We start from the raw sequence: 17,498 nt of genomic DNA, 5'->3' as shown, positions 1-17,498 counted from the left end.
TCACACACCCACTGTCATTAACTGGGAGGGATGCAGGGCACAGGGGATCACGTTGCAGGCTCTTTGGTGGCATGTAGCAGGATTTATTTCAGAGGAAGAGAAAGAAAACTTTGCGGCTGCCGCTCGCTTTGCTAGGGAATTGCTCCCTTGGTGCTTCAGGGTTTGTGCACTATCAGCTCCTCACACAGATTACAGACTTTATTTCACGTTACGTCCAGTAGTTTTATAGCCATAATATACAGCACATGCACACACACACGGCATTTTCCTTTGGTAGGGAACCTACTGCAGGTAAGTTGAACAAGGCAGAATTTAAAAAACAAACCCACAGGAAAGAGATGAGCAGCTTGCAGCTATTTGAGACTCTCTGAACCCACAGAGCCACAGAACTACTGCTGGAAAACCCACACGGCGGATAAGGAAATACAGTGCTCAACACTGCCAGTAAACACGGCTTGGTGTGCAAAGACACCCTCCTCCTCCCAGCTGCTCAGATACAGGCACAGCAAACACCCACCCACTGAGCCCTGCGAAGGACCCAGCGCAGTGAGTGAGATGTGAGCTGCAGGGACACCGAAGCTCTCCTGCTGTTTATTCTCTATCCTTCCCACCGCTGTATCCATTCACCCTCCCTTCCGGGCAAAAAAACCAAAAGATAAATAAATAGCATTAAAAGCCAGAGTTTCCCACAAGAACTTGCCCGTGAGTTCCTGCAGCACCAGGGATAAAGTTTTTGCATAGGTACAACAAGAGGCACGGGATCATCAATGGAACATCTGGCAAGCACAGCTGGATCCCTTTTGCTCTCCCCATTGATATCGCTGGGCTGGTGGCGAACGCGCACCGGCGAGAGCAGACTCACACAAACACATCTTTCCCCGCTGAAATTCTTTTGATCCAGAACACTACGAGAGGCTTTCAAAGGCTTTGCAATGTTTTGATACGAAGGCACGAACACACACACACGCGGAGCCTGCTTGCAGCAGCCGCCGTTACCGCAGTTGGAGAGGTAGAATAACACTCGCAGAGGCGCGCACGCAGTATTACATCTATACATTGCAAACACGGCAGCACGGACACGCGTAAGGAAAAAGGAAAAGTTGGCAGAACGCCCTACCTGAGGATGGCCGTGTCCCCCTGCCTCACGGTGATGTTATCGGTGCCTCGGGTAAAATCCACGCTGCGGACTGGCAGCCCTGTGGGGAGAAGGCAGAGCAATCTCAGTAGGACCAGTGGTAATTGTTTCCGATCAGGCTGAGCCCTCGCTACCATGGCTGGTCTCGGTGAGTTTCGCTGCCTGCGCTCGTCTCTCACTCTGCGCGTGTATGTGGATGGATGGTTGGATGGAGAAAGAAAAACAGTAATAATAATGTACAACTCTCGCTCTGACAGACAGCCCCGGAAAGGGGAGGTGATTTCACAGCCCTCAGCTGCCACTTTCTCGTGCTCTTTTCGGGCTCTCGCCGGCTTCTTCCACCCCCCCCTTCTCTTCTCTTCTCTTTTTTTAAGGCTTTCCACAAAAAGTCTGAGCACAGCCTTCAACGAAGGAAAAGAGAGGGAAAAAGGAAGAGAGGAGCGTGCGCGTGTCAGAAAGGCAGATCAAAACGACGCAAAAGTCAGGCGGCAAAACCCAGCAACAATTAAATCAACCCGTCTGGAGCGATGGAAGAGGTGAAAAAAAAACAGAGCGCAGCTCCCGTGCCGCCGGCTGCGCGCCTGGCCGGTCCTGCTCCGGTGCGTGGCTGTGCAGCTCCCAGCTCCCTTCCTAACCCACTTTCCCAGGCGGAGCGAGCGAGGGAGGAGGGAGATGAGGAGGAGGAGGGAGATGAGGAGGAGGGAGGGAGCCGTACTCGTGAGATGAGGACGGCGGCTCGGCCGCACGGCTGGAGTGAGAGAGGGAAGGGAGCGGCGCGGAGCGGCTGTATCCCCGGCCCCATGCCCCCAGCCCCACTGATCCCCGGGACCGGGCTTCCGCGCTGGGACCGGCCGGGGATGCGTGCGTGAGCGGAGGGAGCCCGGGAAGGGGAAAGGCGATGGCGAGCTGGGAGACTGGGAAGAGGAGGAGGAGGGATGGGGTCAGGAGGGAGAGGGAGGATGGAGGCAGGATGGGGGAGAGGAAGAAGGGATGGGGGAGCCGGGAAGGGAGGCGGCGAGGCTGAGGGCAGGCGGAGGTGGCTGCGGGAGGCAGATGGAGGGAGGCCCCAGGAGCGGGGTACGGAGGATGGAGGACAACACGGTGAACGGTCACAGGAGTAAATACTGAGAGAAGGGGGCTGCGTGTTCAAAGCAGCACGGCGGAAAGTGCAAACAACTTGGCTTTGAGCACGCCGATACAAGGAAGAGCAATGCTGGCAACTGCCCCTGCAGCCCCAAGCCACGCTTTTTCCCTTCTCAGACTTTCTCTCCCCAAATAAACAGTGGCACATCGCTCCCTCCGCCTCCCTCCCAGCTCTCCCCGCTCGCTCGGTCCTTCCCTCCCCCCCCTCTCTTTTCCCAGCCTTTGAGGGACGGAGGGCGGACAATGCTGGTATTGAGCTGCCCGCAGTGTGAATGCTCAGCCTGTCCTCCCCGCGTGCCAGCAGCCGCAGCTGAGCCCCGAGCCCTGCAGCAGCGCTGCCCGCCGGGAAGGCTCCCGGAGCACACAACGGCCCTGCACCGGAGCAAGAGAAAAGGATGAAATAAATGGAGAGGAATAGGCCGTGTGTCTTACTGCTGTCGCCGGCTTGCTGTTTCTCCATCCCGCTCCCCTCTGTGGGAGGGAGGGATGGAGAACAGCTTCTAGGAACGCTCGGCCAGCATAACCCTTCTGTGGCCAAAACGGAAGGCAGAGATGGGAAAGGTGGTTTGAGGACTCCTGGGGACGTCAGGCTCAAACTACAGAGATGTAAGCAGTGACTCCCTGCCGTACAAACACAGGCTCAGGATCAGAGCGGGGGTCCAGCCAGCCCTACATCCTGTCGCTGAGCCAACCACGAGCTTAAGGAGAGCGTGCAGTGACTGCCCCTGAGCGTTTCCTCAGTTCCCAATGATCTGTGGCTACGGCATGTCCCAAGCCAGTGGCAATGTCTTTGTAGTTCATGGCCCTCTATTGATTTTCTTCTTCCAGGAATGCATCCAGTCCTCTCTGAACCCCTAGGAACCAACCCCTGCAGTCTTGGTATGGAAAGGCCAGTGCTGTCTGTGGGTGCTTAAACAATCTCTGCATGTGTTAAAAGCCCACAAATTAAGGGCTAAGGTCATGACACCACTCCTCCAGTGTCATGCAAGCAGTAGCAAAAGAGATGGCTGCTTTGTATTCAAGCCAAGGGAGTGAGCAGATGCAGATAGCTCCCTAGAAGAGACTTGGTATAGATAGCAAGAGAGAAGAGGAGCAATGAGAAAAAGCTTGGCTGTTCATCCACACACTGGGTGTTTCTGAGCTGCAGCAGGGACAGAACTGAAGAAACCCGTGATGCTGAGCAATTCAGAGCCACTGCCCTGTGCACAAGGGACAGGGATGCCATCACTCTAGTGGCATCCCAGGCATGGTATGACAGGTGTCAGGAAGATGCCTCTGGGCCCTTGTGGCAGTTTGAGTACAAGCCCCAGTCCCATATGCAGTTAGATAGTAATGCACTCCTCTTTGCAAATCAAAACTTTGCATGGATCTGTTTTACAAGGTTCTCCCACATATGTTCCATCTACATTTAATAAGAACTATTGTATGTAAATTAAATGCCAGTGGAGTAAGGAAAACATATTTGTCAAAGATTAACTATTATGTAATGCAAGAAGCATCTGCCACCCAACTGCTAGAGCTCACTAAATATTTCCTTATCTCAGAGTATTTACTTAAGAGGCAATAACTATCCAGTTAAATCTAAATTTAATGCTTAGTTAAATACACTTTGTGGAAAGTGACACCAATATGTTTTATATAGGAAGTGACAGAGGAAGGTTCAGAGAGGGAGAAGGCAGTAATCCTGTCCCTAGATCCCCACATCATCCCGACTTGAGGTGGGACTCAATGACGTAGTTGCATCATAGCAGAGTCAGGGACCCCTCTCACCGAGATGGAAATATGAGCAAAGACTTCATCTTCTCAGACATTCATGTAATCCTCATTAGAACCATTCTAGCGTAACTATTTAATAATCATCATCATCATCAACAGACAGATAAGGATTAAATTCCCCTGAGGGTCTTGTAAACCTTGGGAAAACACTGAAATTTGTGAGTCTTGTTTGCTTTCAGAAACACACAGAAGTAAAAGGAAGAGGTTGCCTGGATGTAAAAATCCAAACAAGCAAGAATCACACAGATCCTAGGAGAAAGCCTCATAAGCAAAATAAATAACGTGGGTTTTTTAGTGTGTGCTCCCGGAAGAAATAACTCTCTAGACTCATCTCCCCCTGCTGGAAGCTGATAATGAAAGCAGCACGACTGCCTTCTGGCTTCCCTGCCTTCTAAAATCTTGAGGGAAAAAAATCAGGTAACAATCAAACCAAGTGCACCACAACTGCACACAGCCACTTTTTAATGCCATTTACCGATGCTCAGTAGGTGCAGAACTGTCAGTTCTGGCCTGATGAGCCAAAATCTCCCTAATATGCTGTAGTACAGGAATGGAATGGGCAGCATGAGCCCAGTCCCATAAGTACCACGTCACCTTCCTCCATCTGCTTCTGATGGAAAGCCAGCAGAAGCGAAAAGCACAGACTTTGGACACACATAAGAATGGGCTTTTCTGCATTTGAAATGTCTAAAAGGCTCATGTAAGCCTTCAGAGTCTTTCATGACACACACGATTGTTGCAAGGAGACAGCATAAACGCTCTGCCAGTTGAATCCAAGCACCTATGGACTTTATTTAGGCTATCTACAGTGCTGAGCGAAAACATACGATGTTTTGTGAGCTATGACATGTTTAGCCAAGATACACTGCTGTACTCAGCAGCAGAGCCTACTCAAAGCTCCTCAGCCGTGCAGAGAAAATACAGTTGTGTTTCATTGGCAGAGGAGTTATGGAGAGGAATGGGGAAGAGGCAAAGGGGTTTCATGTGGAGGAAGGAACCATATCAGGGCAGTGGTGATCTCTGCTGCTTGTGCCTGCAGATCCTCCTTGCATACATTTCTGCCACGAGGGCAAAGGGCTGTATCCATTTCATTAGCAGCTATGTTCAACTCTCCTTTTCTTTCTGATCTACAGGGAGCCAAAAGAGTAGAAGAGGAGGAGGAGGAGAAACAAGACTAAAAGAGAAAGGGAAAAGCCTGTGAATGCAGCAGGTGCCTCTACAGGCAAATTGAGGACAAAATGGACTTTGAATGCTAAACACCTCTTTCCTCACACTCAAAGAGAGTTCCTCTAGGCTGCACTTAGACCATTCTTCCAGCTGTACCTGCCAGATACAGTGTCCTCCATCTATATCAGGCCAAAGAGTGTGTTGGAAAGCAAGGACATTTCTATGAGGAAGCTGAAAAATAGAGAATCTGAGGGCAGGATGCTGTCTATCCAGCTTCATCCTATGGGGACTGGAACATTAATGTCACTTACTCATATTCCCCAAGGCACTTAGAGAAGACAGGTTATATGGAAACATTCTGCAACACGAGGAAACGTAAGTGTATGATACCTCAAATACTAGTAATAACACTTTCAGCATGTGCTTTATTTTAAGAAAAACTGGCTTGTTATGACTGTTTTGCAAATCTATAAATCAGTCTGGCTTTTGAAACTGAGAATCAGCAAGCTTAAGCCCGAGACACGCATCAGGACATGTACTGTAACCAGAATAAGCTTCCTCTGAACTACAGACCTCATCACACAGAAGGATTTAGTGCATCAAGAGCAGTCACAGATAGGTCATAACTGAAGATGATAACGTGAACGTGCATCACAACTCTAAGCGTGATCACCGAACTGTAACATAACCTCCTCCTGTATCAGAGCAGTAGTGATTTTCACCAATTTGTAACCTCTTTACTGTGTCATCGATTTGGCTTCACAATTGATCACTTCCACGTGGACAATTTAGAAGCCAAGAGCCGGGTTCTGAGCTGCCCTAAGTTGACTTATCACCCCCACAGCTGAAAAACTATCCTGATTTCCAGCAGCTACGTGTGAGGCCTTGAGTTTGGAAGTTCCTTTGGCTTCACGAAAGGTTGCTAAAGGAGTTGAAAGTCCCATCCAACATATAAGCAGAAAGAGGACCCTGAGGCTGGGAGGTTTTAGGACTTGGGAGGCCTCCAGCCCCAGTTTAGTCTGTGACTTTGGGTAAATCATTTAATGAGGAATTCACAAAGACTAAAAGGCTAATCTCCCTCATCTCCCCCTGCCCTCCTAGAGATAATCTTCTCTTGAGGACGCTTCAGAGCAGACGCCTCATTTAACCATTTAAAAAATGTCATATCTCTTGGGGCATGTCATGATTTCCAGCCTCATAACAGATCCCAGTAAACCTCCAGTTTCTGATAGCATTCAAAGGATGAAGCATCACAGACTGTAAGGAGATCTGACAACACAATTCAAAAAGTCCCCACAAGCTACAATCTACAGAACGCGTGAGACAAGTCTGTGATGTGATTCTTAACATGCTCATTAACAGACCCCCAAATGACTGTGGCCACTGCAAAGGGTGCTGTGATCTCAGCAGACAGGAATCCTGAACGACTAAGAAGTGGTAAAACCCATTCTGCTGAGCCTTGCTCTAAATTCAATGACCTGCTCCAGCATGGAGCTCTCTACACAATACTAATGGATGAGAATAATCATTCTGACAGTGATGATTCGGAACAGAGCTCCCAAGTCTTTCCAAAATGATACATGCTATACATTCATCATCACCAGAGAATTAATTTTATTGTGATGAATAGAGTGCAGCAGGCTGTTGTGCCATGCTTTTTCCTTGTCCATTACAGAAGCTCCCACGTAGTTTTTATGAAACTTAAACTGAGGCCTTCAGCGAGACAAGAAAGATTCTCAAGATTTGTGATGCCATCAGGACAGGAGGTACTGTCAGAAAACCTCACAGACAACAAAGCAAGGAGATAAATTGGAACGCAGAAATTGGGAGAAGGGTCCCTCTGAAATTACAATCTGCCTGAAATTCACGCTTCTGAAAACACTTGACATCATTTCACCGCATTCACATCTGAAAAGAAGGAAAACACATTCCTAAACTCATCCAGATTTTCAGGATGACAAGCCAGGAGAACCGCCCCACAGACTCAGTACCATTCTTACAAGCTGCAAACCAGGGACACCTCTGCATCACTTCTTTTCTGCTCTTTTCTCCTATATCCTCATCCTGATATTTTTAAGCGTCTCTCCTTTTGTATAGTTGGAGTAATACAAGGGTATAGTTGTAATTACAGAGTAAATAGCCAGAGAGTTTCTAAGAAAGACTCACCAGTTCTGAGGCTTTCAGTCAAGATGGATGCTCACCACAAAAACTCCACAGAAGAACAATCTCCAGAAAGAGATGTCACCTTAGCTGTGGTCAGCCCTTAAATGGGATCTAGGAGAGCTGGAGTCAAGCTCTACCCCTTCTGGGAGCGCAGCTGAATTACCTTTACCTGTGCTCCTGCAGCTGACCCATCACTTGCCTCAGATGGTTAATCAGAGGTTCAGGCTGTGATCAACAGTTTTCCTTATTCCTTTGTATCAGTTGCGTCTGTCCTGTTTCTGTCAGGGACAGCCCTCTTTATAGGTTTTAAAGCCTTGTCCAGCTGCCTGCCCCAAAGCATGGAAACTCACCCATTTCTCTTGGCAAGAAGCCACAACCATTGGTTGTGTCAAGGTGCCAGAGGACCTTGTTAAAGAGACGCTCCCAGCTTTGGTTTATGCACATCCAGTTGCAGAGACCTATCTTAGATTAGCAGTTTTATCAATTAATTATCTCCCCTTACTCTCCCTCAAGTCAAGAACTTCTCATGTTATTTTAAGCACCAGCTTATTTTCTTTACAATCCAGCCACTGAGTCCAATCATGTTTATTTGCTTAGGCTAAATGGTCATCTGTAGTTAGAAACCCTCTCCCCAAAGAATAGTGTTGTACCTGTTTGAGTCTCACTTTGTACCAACTTTGATCCTAGTCAAGTACATTGCCATGCATCCCCAACACCCGGTGCCCAGAGAGGAAACAGGGCGCTCTCAGCAGCCTCCACAAAAGAGCTGGCAGACACCAGGTTCCCAGTGCCATGCTGGCAATGAGGGTCACACAGAATGCAGGTAGAGCCAGGAGTGAGAACTTAGGGTCCGAGTCCAAGGATGAGGAAAGGAGATGTAGCAGTGGAAGGGGGAAGGAAGACCCTCTCACTGAGAGCTGCAGGAATGAAGTAGCTCTCCAGGGGATGAGGGATTTTGCTGGTGGCATTTCCAACAGCTGGTCCTGTCAGACAGCTCTGCTTCCAGCATAGTCCTTCCATGGGATGTAGCAGCAGCACAGCTGCATTGCCCACAGGCATCACTGCTTGAGGCAGCGGCAGTCTGTCTCAACCACCCTGATTTAATCTCATCCAAACTCATCAATCTGAATAAAGAAAAGTAACCCCACGGTGCATATACTTGGAAACTGCTCAGGTGAAGTAGCACCTACCAGACAAGCCAATACCCACAGAGGGAATAGAAATTCTTCTCTGAAGCTCTTCTTAAAGTGCTGCTAAAGCTGGGTTGGATGAGTGACCCACACATCCTGAAACAGTTCCTTAAAGCAGAGACCTGGGAGCATTTCTGAAGGCTTCAGGTATGCGAACAGGTGAGCGCTCTCCTTATGAGGCAGAGGCAGCAATAGGAACTCAACCTGCCCCCATACTGCTGGCAAACACACCTTTTAACAATCTAATCCTCTGAAGAAACGTGTTAGATCCAACAGCTTGCTGAGTGAACAAAAAGCACAAGAGCCCAAAGAGGAATGGAAGCATTGCTTCCTGTGCAACCCCTGAGGATTTGTGCATAAACCCTGGCCTTCAGCAACACTTCATTACCTTCCTAATTTATACAACACACAGGTAGTTTTTAAATAACATAGTGAGCCTCCCAGCTTCTTCCTGCAGGCAGAGATCAGGGAAGGACAAAGAGCAGAGTACCTTGGCAGCTGCCTGGACATAGGCTGTTGATATGCAAACAGACCTACAGTTGGATCAGACTGGAGGAGGGTAATGAAATACGAAGCCCCCCAAAAGCTCTCTGAGAATGAGAAGGAGCTCTAAGCAGGACATTTCCACTGCTCATTACTTAACCTCTGACACACAAATGGACTAGCAAACAAACCCCAGAGACCAGACCAATAGCATTTGTAGGTGACCAGGTGCCCTTGGGGAACACCTATCACTGATCACTTGTAAGTCAAAGATGTTGCCCATAAGACCTTTTCACCTGATTCTTTCTGTCTGCAAGGAATTGCCCTGTGATTGCCAGACAGAAGTGAGAGCCCAAGGAGGGCCTGAATTTGTGATCTGGATGGCCTTCACCTTGACTGCTGACCAGACAAACACTTTCATATAAAGTCACGTGGAAGAATGTAAAAATCCTTTAGCAGAGGTACTTTCTCTGTGGTGAGTGCTTACTACATAGCAGCTGGCAGGAAAGCCCATCACGGGCTTGGCATGGTAAGAAAACGCTGCCAAAAGCAGTGAGTTATCCTCACAAGTCCTAGTCCTCAAAACATACTGATCTGATGAGGGTTAGAAACAGAAGAAGCCTAAAGCCCAAAATTTTTCCTTGTTTGAAACTTCTACGAGTGTATGAGATGTCAAAAGCAATCTTGACAGGCAAAGGCCCTTTGGAGGAGTCCTGGCCCTGACAGAATCACGTGGAGCTTTGCCAATAATTTCATCAGGTTTGTAGATCCACCTCCCAGGTCCACCTCTCACCCCGTCCCCTGTAAATTCCTCTTGGCTAGAGAACTGCAAGAACACAGAAAGAGCAAAGCAAATATGGAAATTAAGGCATACCTTCAAATTCAGAATCATCTGACTGAATTACAACAGTTTTCCGGTAAACTCATCGCTCATCAAAATGGGGAACAAACGGTGAATCTGACTAGCCTCTGACAGACCTGGCATAAGTAAACGAAATGCGTATTTCTACTGCTTCCATCTCTGGCAGGACACCCCTATTCTGTCCATCAGCATCCCTTGGTATCGCTGCCCACTCTCATCATCTGCTAATGTAGCTAAGTCCTGAAAAGATGAAGCTGCTATTGTCATGAATTTTTAATGAGGCAAGGAAAAGGCTTCTCCTTCAGGAAGAATAATATTTGGTGGCATTTACTCCCTATGATCAAAGCCATTTCATGTCTCTTGTGTGGTATTATTAGAACACAATACGAACTGAAAGCAGTATTCAGAATAAGGTCCCTATTCACGAAATGCTTTCTGTACAGAAGAATGCCAGGACCAATGCCAGCGGGAAGCCAATGGCCTTAAAGCACCTCTCTGCCCATATGTGTCTGCAGGGGATCGCATGACGTGACAGCCCAGAGGGCACCTTAGGGCCAGTCCTCTTGCATCACAAGCACAATGCTCTAAAAACATATTCATTCCCCTCCTAATGCTTCCCAACACCCAAAGACATTGTATGACCATCAGTAAGAAACTTGAATCTAATGATGTAATATGCCACAGAAAGACGTGTATTTTAGGTCTCCGCTGGTAAATAAAATTCCCAGAGTATGACAGGAAAAGAACTGTGTTCCAAAAGGAAAACAGCTGCTGGTAGGACAAGGGTGAAGCTAGTTCTACGGTACCCATGCTCCCATACCTTGCATTAATTCTGTATTGAGTGCGTGCTCGGGACACACCAAAGAATCACCTGAGAGATCTAATGCCATAAACAGTGCTTACACGCTCTGTCTGTCCTGTCACCACCTGGGCCAATCCTCCAGTGCCAAGAAGCAAATGAGGACCTTACAAGAAGATCTGTTAAGCATCCACAGAAGATGAACGGAAATTTTGAGCTAGCAGGAAAGAGGAGATTGAGACAAATTTGGCTGTCTGGATGAATTCCAGGTATTTTCTATTTATCCTCTCTGCTAAAGGACATGGTAGAGTATAGGTTTTTGAAAAGTTTCTCCCATTGACATCAAACAAACTCTCCTCATGTCCCTGACAAACACAGAACATGAAATAATTCCGCAGTGAAATATCTTCTGCAGCCAAATATGCTATAATTATGAATTGTCATGTCTTATTGCTGTAGCTCAATCAATAAGGAAACACCAAGAGGCCAAACCAATAAAGCTCCTAGCCACAAGCAATGTATGTCATGCAGATTACTGCCATCATTACTCAAGAACTTCCAAAACACATCTGTCCCTTACTGATGTATGATGAGTGCTTCATGAGAAGCTGATGCCTTGTTCACATTATAACTGTGATGGGACTGAGGATGCATTGTTCATACAATCTGAAACGTTTGGCCTCATTTCCATGGCTGAAGAACTGAGATACCTGTGGGTAAGGATTATCTGCAAACACAACTGTCAGTTGAGCCACACTGCTTATGCTACCAGACACATGCCTCCACACTGTAAGCCATCATGTAAAACACATTTGCACAACTATCACAAAAGTTAAGGGAACCATAACTGCAATTGAAGGGAAATTTAAGCATTTTGGTAAACATAATGTCTATAAATTGATGTTGGTATCATGTGATGGTATGCTCCCCCTATCCCTCTAAACCCTGCTCAATATTTCCTGTAATCCTTTTAAAGCGATAATCACCAAAGGCAGTTGTGGTTGCTGCAGCCAACTTGAGCAGTTAATAAACATCATTGATAGTTATGATGGATGTGACAGGTCATTCCACCCAATGTGGATTTGGGGAAGACAGGTAACAACACTACAACACTAGCTAAAGGCTAACTTGAGCAGTACACTCACCTGACCACGGTGCAGGTCAATGTGTGACTCAAGCCAAACGTGGAAGAAACTAAGATCTGCATTCAGTATGCAAATACGACTATGAGTTCATCATCTTACCTCATAAACAGTGAGCAGCCCAGGAGAACATTGAGCTCTCCTATGCAACAGCGGGACGTACAACATGATCTCCCCTTGAGTAGGAATGCCTCTTGAGGTTATGTCTACTGAAGAGATTTCCTATGCTTTGACATCAAGAGAATCCTTGCTGTGACAGGTCCTCAGTAAGTGACTAATAGCTTGCTAAACTTTCTGAGTTTTGTAAAGATAGTATCTCAGATTAATTGCGAACATATAATCCTTTAGACATAAAATACTGACAAAGTCTGGGACTAGGAGTGTTATCAACCATACCTATGCTCCATCTTGATTTGGTTCAAGGAGTTCAGAAGTAAAATGGCCCACTCTGAACCTCGTGACTCAACAGAAGGGTCTTCCTGGATAAGTACGTTTAACCCTGTCCTTGCCATTTTGAGTCTTACTGAGTTGCTGTCTTGTATACAATTAAGCTTTGTCAAATCGCTATTTTATATCCATATATATTGCCGCAAATGAAAAGTATAATTCTATCAGCAAAACAGCGGTCACGCAGATGTTTACAGAGGTAACAGAAAAGCCTCAAAATAGCCCCTGCTACCTTAATGTCCTTCCAAGGTGGACTCTGATAAAGCCTCCGCACCACACAGCCCACTCTATGCCGCTGTACAAATGAAGCACTGTTGACTGAAGCATAGAATGGCCATAAGCACTCAAAAATATCCAAAGGAAACTGGAAAAATCAATACTTGATATATAACGTTGTTACAGTCCTTCAATGTTTTGTAAATAAGAAAGCTCCAAAAAGTGAAAGTTCTACTTTACATAAAGGTTGATAGGTAATGTGTTAGGGCTCAAATCTTTGGACTGAAAAAGTTGCTTGGTCTTGATGGCACAGAGGGTTGCTCACAAGATTTAAGTTTCGCTACGGAGAGAATACTCTCCACTCTAACTTACCCAGCACAACAGAGCTGTGGGAGATGCTCCAGGCACTGTAACTACATAAGGGAAGAAACTCGGAGGAGGGAGGGGCAGGGTACACTTTGTTGTGGAAAGGGCTTATGACATCATCATGCTCTGTGAGGTAAGACCAGACATTCCAACCTACTGAAATAGCTGAAATGGAAGGGACACAACCACTGATTTTTAAGCTCTAGGATCTTTGTAATGGAAATGATAAGTCAGGGCTTGAAGCAGTGATTGAGCACCTTGTGGGAAGGCAGGGGCAACCCAGAGGAGCTCAAGTGCATGCAGTGCAACTGAATGACCTGTAGGGATGGAGCCAGGATCCAGCCCTTCTCAGACCTCAGCTAAGGGTTGGCAGTGGAGGTGAGGGTATCTCCCTGGAGATCTCTGGATATGTAAGGCCTTCTGAAGATAAGCAGCATCTTTCTCTTGTTTCTATGCTAACTACTGTTGCATTTGAGCGAATTTTCACTTTCTGTACCCTGGGACCTTGCTGCTCTGCTGTCACTGTTGTGCTTTCCATCATGTTACACTAACCAAGCAGGAGTGACAGCAGTATATATACTTAGGATGGATTATCTTAAAATGAATGCTGCTCACATCACTGAAGAATGGGGACCCATAATGGACAATTGTCCCACTATTAAATCCTCTTCCAAGATAGCAGAACTTCTGAATAAATTAGAACAAACTTTCCTAACAGAAGAAAGAGTAGTAACAAAATCCACTGTAGCATGACTGCTACTACTAACTATTAGTGTATATTATTCCTCTGAAGGAAGAGCTAAAGGAAGAAAATAAGCTTTTAAAAGCTTCTATCAAACAATTAGAAAATAAAATTACATTTCTGATAGGGCAAACTGCCTCATCTTCAAATGGCATTTCCCCTCTAAAACTAAGAATTATATCATTAGGAGGGAAAAAGGACCTTTGGATCACAGTTGAATCTGAAAATAAAAAGAAACTCAACAGGAGTAAACTCCAACTAGATGATTTGGGGACCTCATATCCTCTAGAAATCAGACCAGTAATTACTCAAAAAACTGAGAAGGTCCAAAATAGTGTGATGGGGTTGCCACCCAAGCAGTGGCCCCCTGCCCATTGCATGTAACAGTATGCCTGTACGTGGCTGTTGAACTCATGTATTTATTATAATGAACAGAAACCAAGAGCCAGCCTTTGCTCTTCAAATTATAGGACATGGGGGCCAAAAGTGTGGCTATTAATGGACCAGAGATTTCTAAACTTGCATCCATTACCAGGTATCTGGCCCTCAGACAAAGCTTATATGTGACTATAATGCACAATGGCAAAAATTATTCTCTAATTCAATGGCTGCATGTAGAATCATGTGGCCAAATAAAAGTGATGTCCCAACAAATACTGGTCTGTGGACTTCGATAGAAGGAACTTCAGAATTATATCAGAGAACTGGGAATGAAAGAGGCTACTTATGATGATGCTTTTGAGAATCTGGGCCCGGTTAAGTTTTCAGCAGGGATGAGGAACCTCATCTTACAAGATGACTCCTCAGCAGTGTGGCACAATAGTGTCCATGTTTAAACCCTTTAGTGGCCTCAGAGTCCATCATCCGACAAGCCTCCCAGCTGGTGACTGATCTAGGAGAAACAAAGTGCCTACCGACCAGGCACAATATCTGGACATTAGAAGGGGCAGAGGTTCTCTCTATAACTAAAACTAGGAGACCTGCCCTGGGGACATCTCAACTGGGACGCATTCAGGTATCCTAAGAACAGATGTTTAATGATTTAATCCATTCTGGGGTTCAATTTACAAAAATTGATTGCCAGCCCAGTCATGTTCTCCTCCAGCTATGGAAGCAGCTGGAAGAAAATAATTAAAAAAAACCCACAAAAAACAAAAACCAAAAAAGCATGGGCAGGAATTACTGAATGAGTGACAATGAGAACATGGAATCTGGATGATTTCTAGTTCCTAACAAAAGCAAAAAGCCTTCCCAAGTGACCTGGGCCACTATGCCTGAGCCACCTAAGGAATATGAATTGGTAACTGAGCAGTTACTTGTGTGATGGGGGATGCTGACCCCAAGATGGACTGGAGGCCCTATGTTGAATTAACTATTTTTTTGGTCCTAGAAGAACATACAGCAAGTGATGGCACTAGTAGACACAGGAGCAGAAGGATCAGTTATTTAAGGCAATCTAACTAAATTCCATGGAGATGATTGGTGGGTTTGGGGGACAGACCATCCCTGTAACCCAGATAAGCCTGAAGATGGGGGTTGGGTGGCTCCCACCCCAGGAGTATAAGTTGTCTATTGCCCCAGTCCCAGAGTATACAGTGAGCATAGGTACACTATGGGGTCTGACTTTCCAGATGACTGTGGGACAATTCAGACTGAGAGAGAGATGTATTATTATCTGGGCAGCGCAGGCAATATTAGGAGGCCATATGAAACATGAACCTATTTGCCTGCCAAAGCTGGATCAAATTACTAACACGAAACTGTATAGAAGCTCAGGGGTGCAAGAGGAAATCTCAAGAACAGTGCAGGAACTCAAACAATTACAAATCATAAGACCTGTACAAAGCCTGTATAATTCCCCCATATGGCCAGTACAAAAGTCAGATGGCACATGGAGAATGATAGTGGATAACAGAGAACAGAATAAGGTCATGCTGCCTGTTCGTGCAGCTGTACCCAATACTGCCTCCGTGATAGATAAATTGAGTAGGGAGATAGAAACCTACCACTACACTACTTCAGTATTCCCATCCAAGAGTTATCATAAGACAAGTCTGTGTTTACGTGGGGAGGCAGACAGTGGACTTTCCACATCCTGCTACAAGGGTATGTGCAGTCGCCTACATACTGTCATAACCTAGCAGTGCATGACCTAGCAGATTGGAATAAACCCAATGTCAGCAAACTCTATCACTACACTGTTGATCTCATGCTGATGTGTGACTCGCTGGAAGCATTAGGAAAGGCGGTAGATTAATTCTCCATCTGCAAGAGAAAGGGTAGGCCATAAACCCATAGAAGGTGCAAGGAACAGGCCTATCTGAAATTCCTGGGTGAAGTTTGGTTGGGGAAGACCAAAGCACTACCCAGTGTGATAACAGACAAGGTTCAGCCATTCCTAGTTCCTACTGTGCCAAGGCAGCTGCAAGAATTTTTGGGTATACTGGGATACTGGTGTTCCTTTATACCCCACTTAGTGCCTCTGCTGAGGCCTTTATACACACACACAAAGAAAGGCCAAATATGGGAGTGGGTGAGAATGGAACAGGAGGCCTTCCAGCAAGCAAAACTAGCTGTTAAACTAGTTTGAAACAGGCACAGGTGCTAGGTGTGTTCAATTCTACCGTTCCAGCTGAGGTTGATGTCCATGTAAGTCAGGCCAGGTTCAGCTGGGGCCTATGGCAGCCCAACCATTCAAAGCCCAGTTGGGTTCTGGTCTTGGGTCTGGTGCAGAGCAGAAGAGAGATATAGCCAGACTGAAAACAGTTTCTGGCCACCTACTCTGCATTACAAGCAGCAGAGCCACTAACACAAACAGTTTTAGTTAACATGACCTTGCCATTGCAGGGGTGGGTGAAAGACCTGATCCACCTTCCTAAAGCAAGGGTGGCCAGAACACAGACAGTGGTTCAATGGGCCACCTATCCCAGCCAGAAGAGTAGTCTGTCACAGTTGAAAGAAGAGTTCCAGAAGATCCTAGACCTGTTGATGTATCACAGTGATGTGCAAGAAGAGAGATAATGGTCACTCTGCTGGAGAAAAGCACTGTCCAGGAAGGTTCCCTTATTTCTGTGCCCATGGCTGCTGCATTTCATTGAATCCTCACTTCCTGCAGCCTGAGATCTTGCTTCTCTGCTGTCCTTGTTGTGCTTTCCACCACATTACAGTCTCTCTCTCTTTTAATTTTAATAGAGAATTGTGTTTACAATAAGGAAGCCAAATAAATCAGAATATAGAAGGGACAGAAACCAGACTGCAGGTTTTTCCTTATAACATCCAAAATGATTCTGAAGCTCTTGAAAAATCTCCTTAACCCCAAGAGCCAATCTTAAAATTCACTGTTTGAGCACGCTGGCCAGTAAGGAGTCAATGTCTTGAATACCAGGGAACAAGGCATTTTGCTGTTAGTTTACTACGCATAACAGAAAGACTGAGGATGTCACCACAACTGGACAGGTGACCCCTTAGCTCTTAACAGTTGACTCAAGAGCTTTCACAAAGGGAAACCGTGGTTGCATGTTTCTGGCTCCCGTAATATCTTTCCATAAAGCTGCCATGTGTTTGGATAGCTGTATGGGAGATGGATGGGGTTGAGTATACAGAGAGACGTATTTTGTAATTGGAATATGATTATGGAGCTAATGAAGCTCTAATGGCAAGCCCACAAACAATGTGCAAGCTGCTCAACTTTGTCTGATTCCCTAAATCCAGCAGTTAAGGATAACTTTCCCCAGCAGGTTATAGCTCTCATCTCCCCTGACGATTTTGCCAGCACAAAAGAGAATGTCAAATTCTAGCATCCCCCAGAAAGATGCAAAGCTGTTTTGACGACTCATATGGCAACCACAGCAATTAAGTCACATTAAT

General features: G+C 46.1%; 1 protein-coding gene across 5 annotated transcripts in view; it reads right to left on the bottom strand.

The window, feature by feature from the left end:
- Positions 1-17,498, bottom strand: part of LSAMP (limbic system associated membrane protein) — a 412,942-nt gene that overhangs the window by 282,199 nt on the left and 113,245 nt on the right. For 3 of the 5 annotated variants that reach the window (XM_072326671.1, XM_072326673.1, XM_072326675.1), the window contains one exon: positions 1,118-1,196. In XM_072326671.1, coding sequence (XP_072182772.1) covers positions 1,118-1,196 — 79 coding nt within the window. Of the gene's footprint in view, positions 1-1,117; positions 1,785-17,498 lie in introns of those variants that run through there. The other 2 variants (XM_072326672.1, XM_072326674.1) reach the window with 1 other exon arrangement.

Source organism: Excalfactoria chinensis, chromosome 1, assembly GCF_039878825.1.
Source record: "Excalfactoria chinensis isolate bCotChi1 chromosome 1, bCotChi1.hap2, whole genome shotgun sequence".
Lineage (NCBI taxonomy): Eukaryota > Metazoa > Chordata > Aves > Galliformes > Phasianidae > Excalfactoria > Excalfactoria chinensis.
Note: the sequence above shows the minus strand (reverse complement) of the source record. Positions and strands in the feature narration are given on the sequence as shown.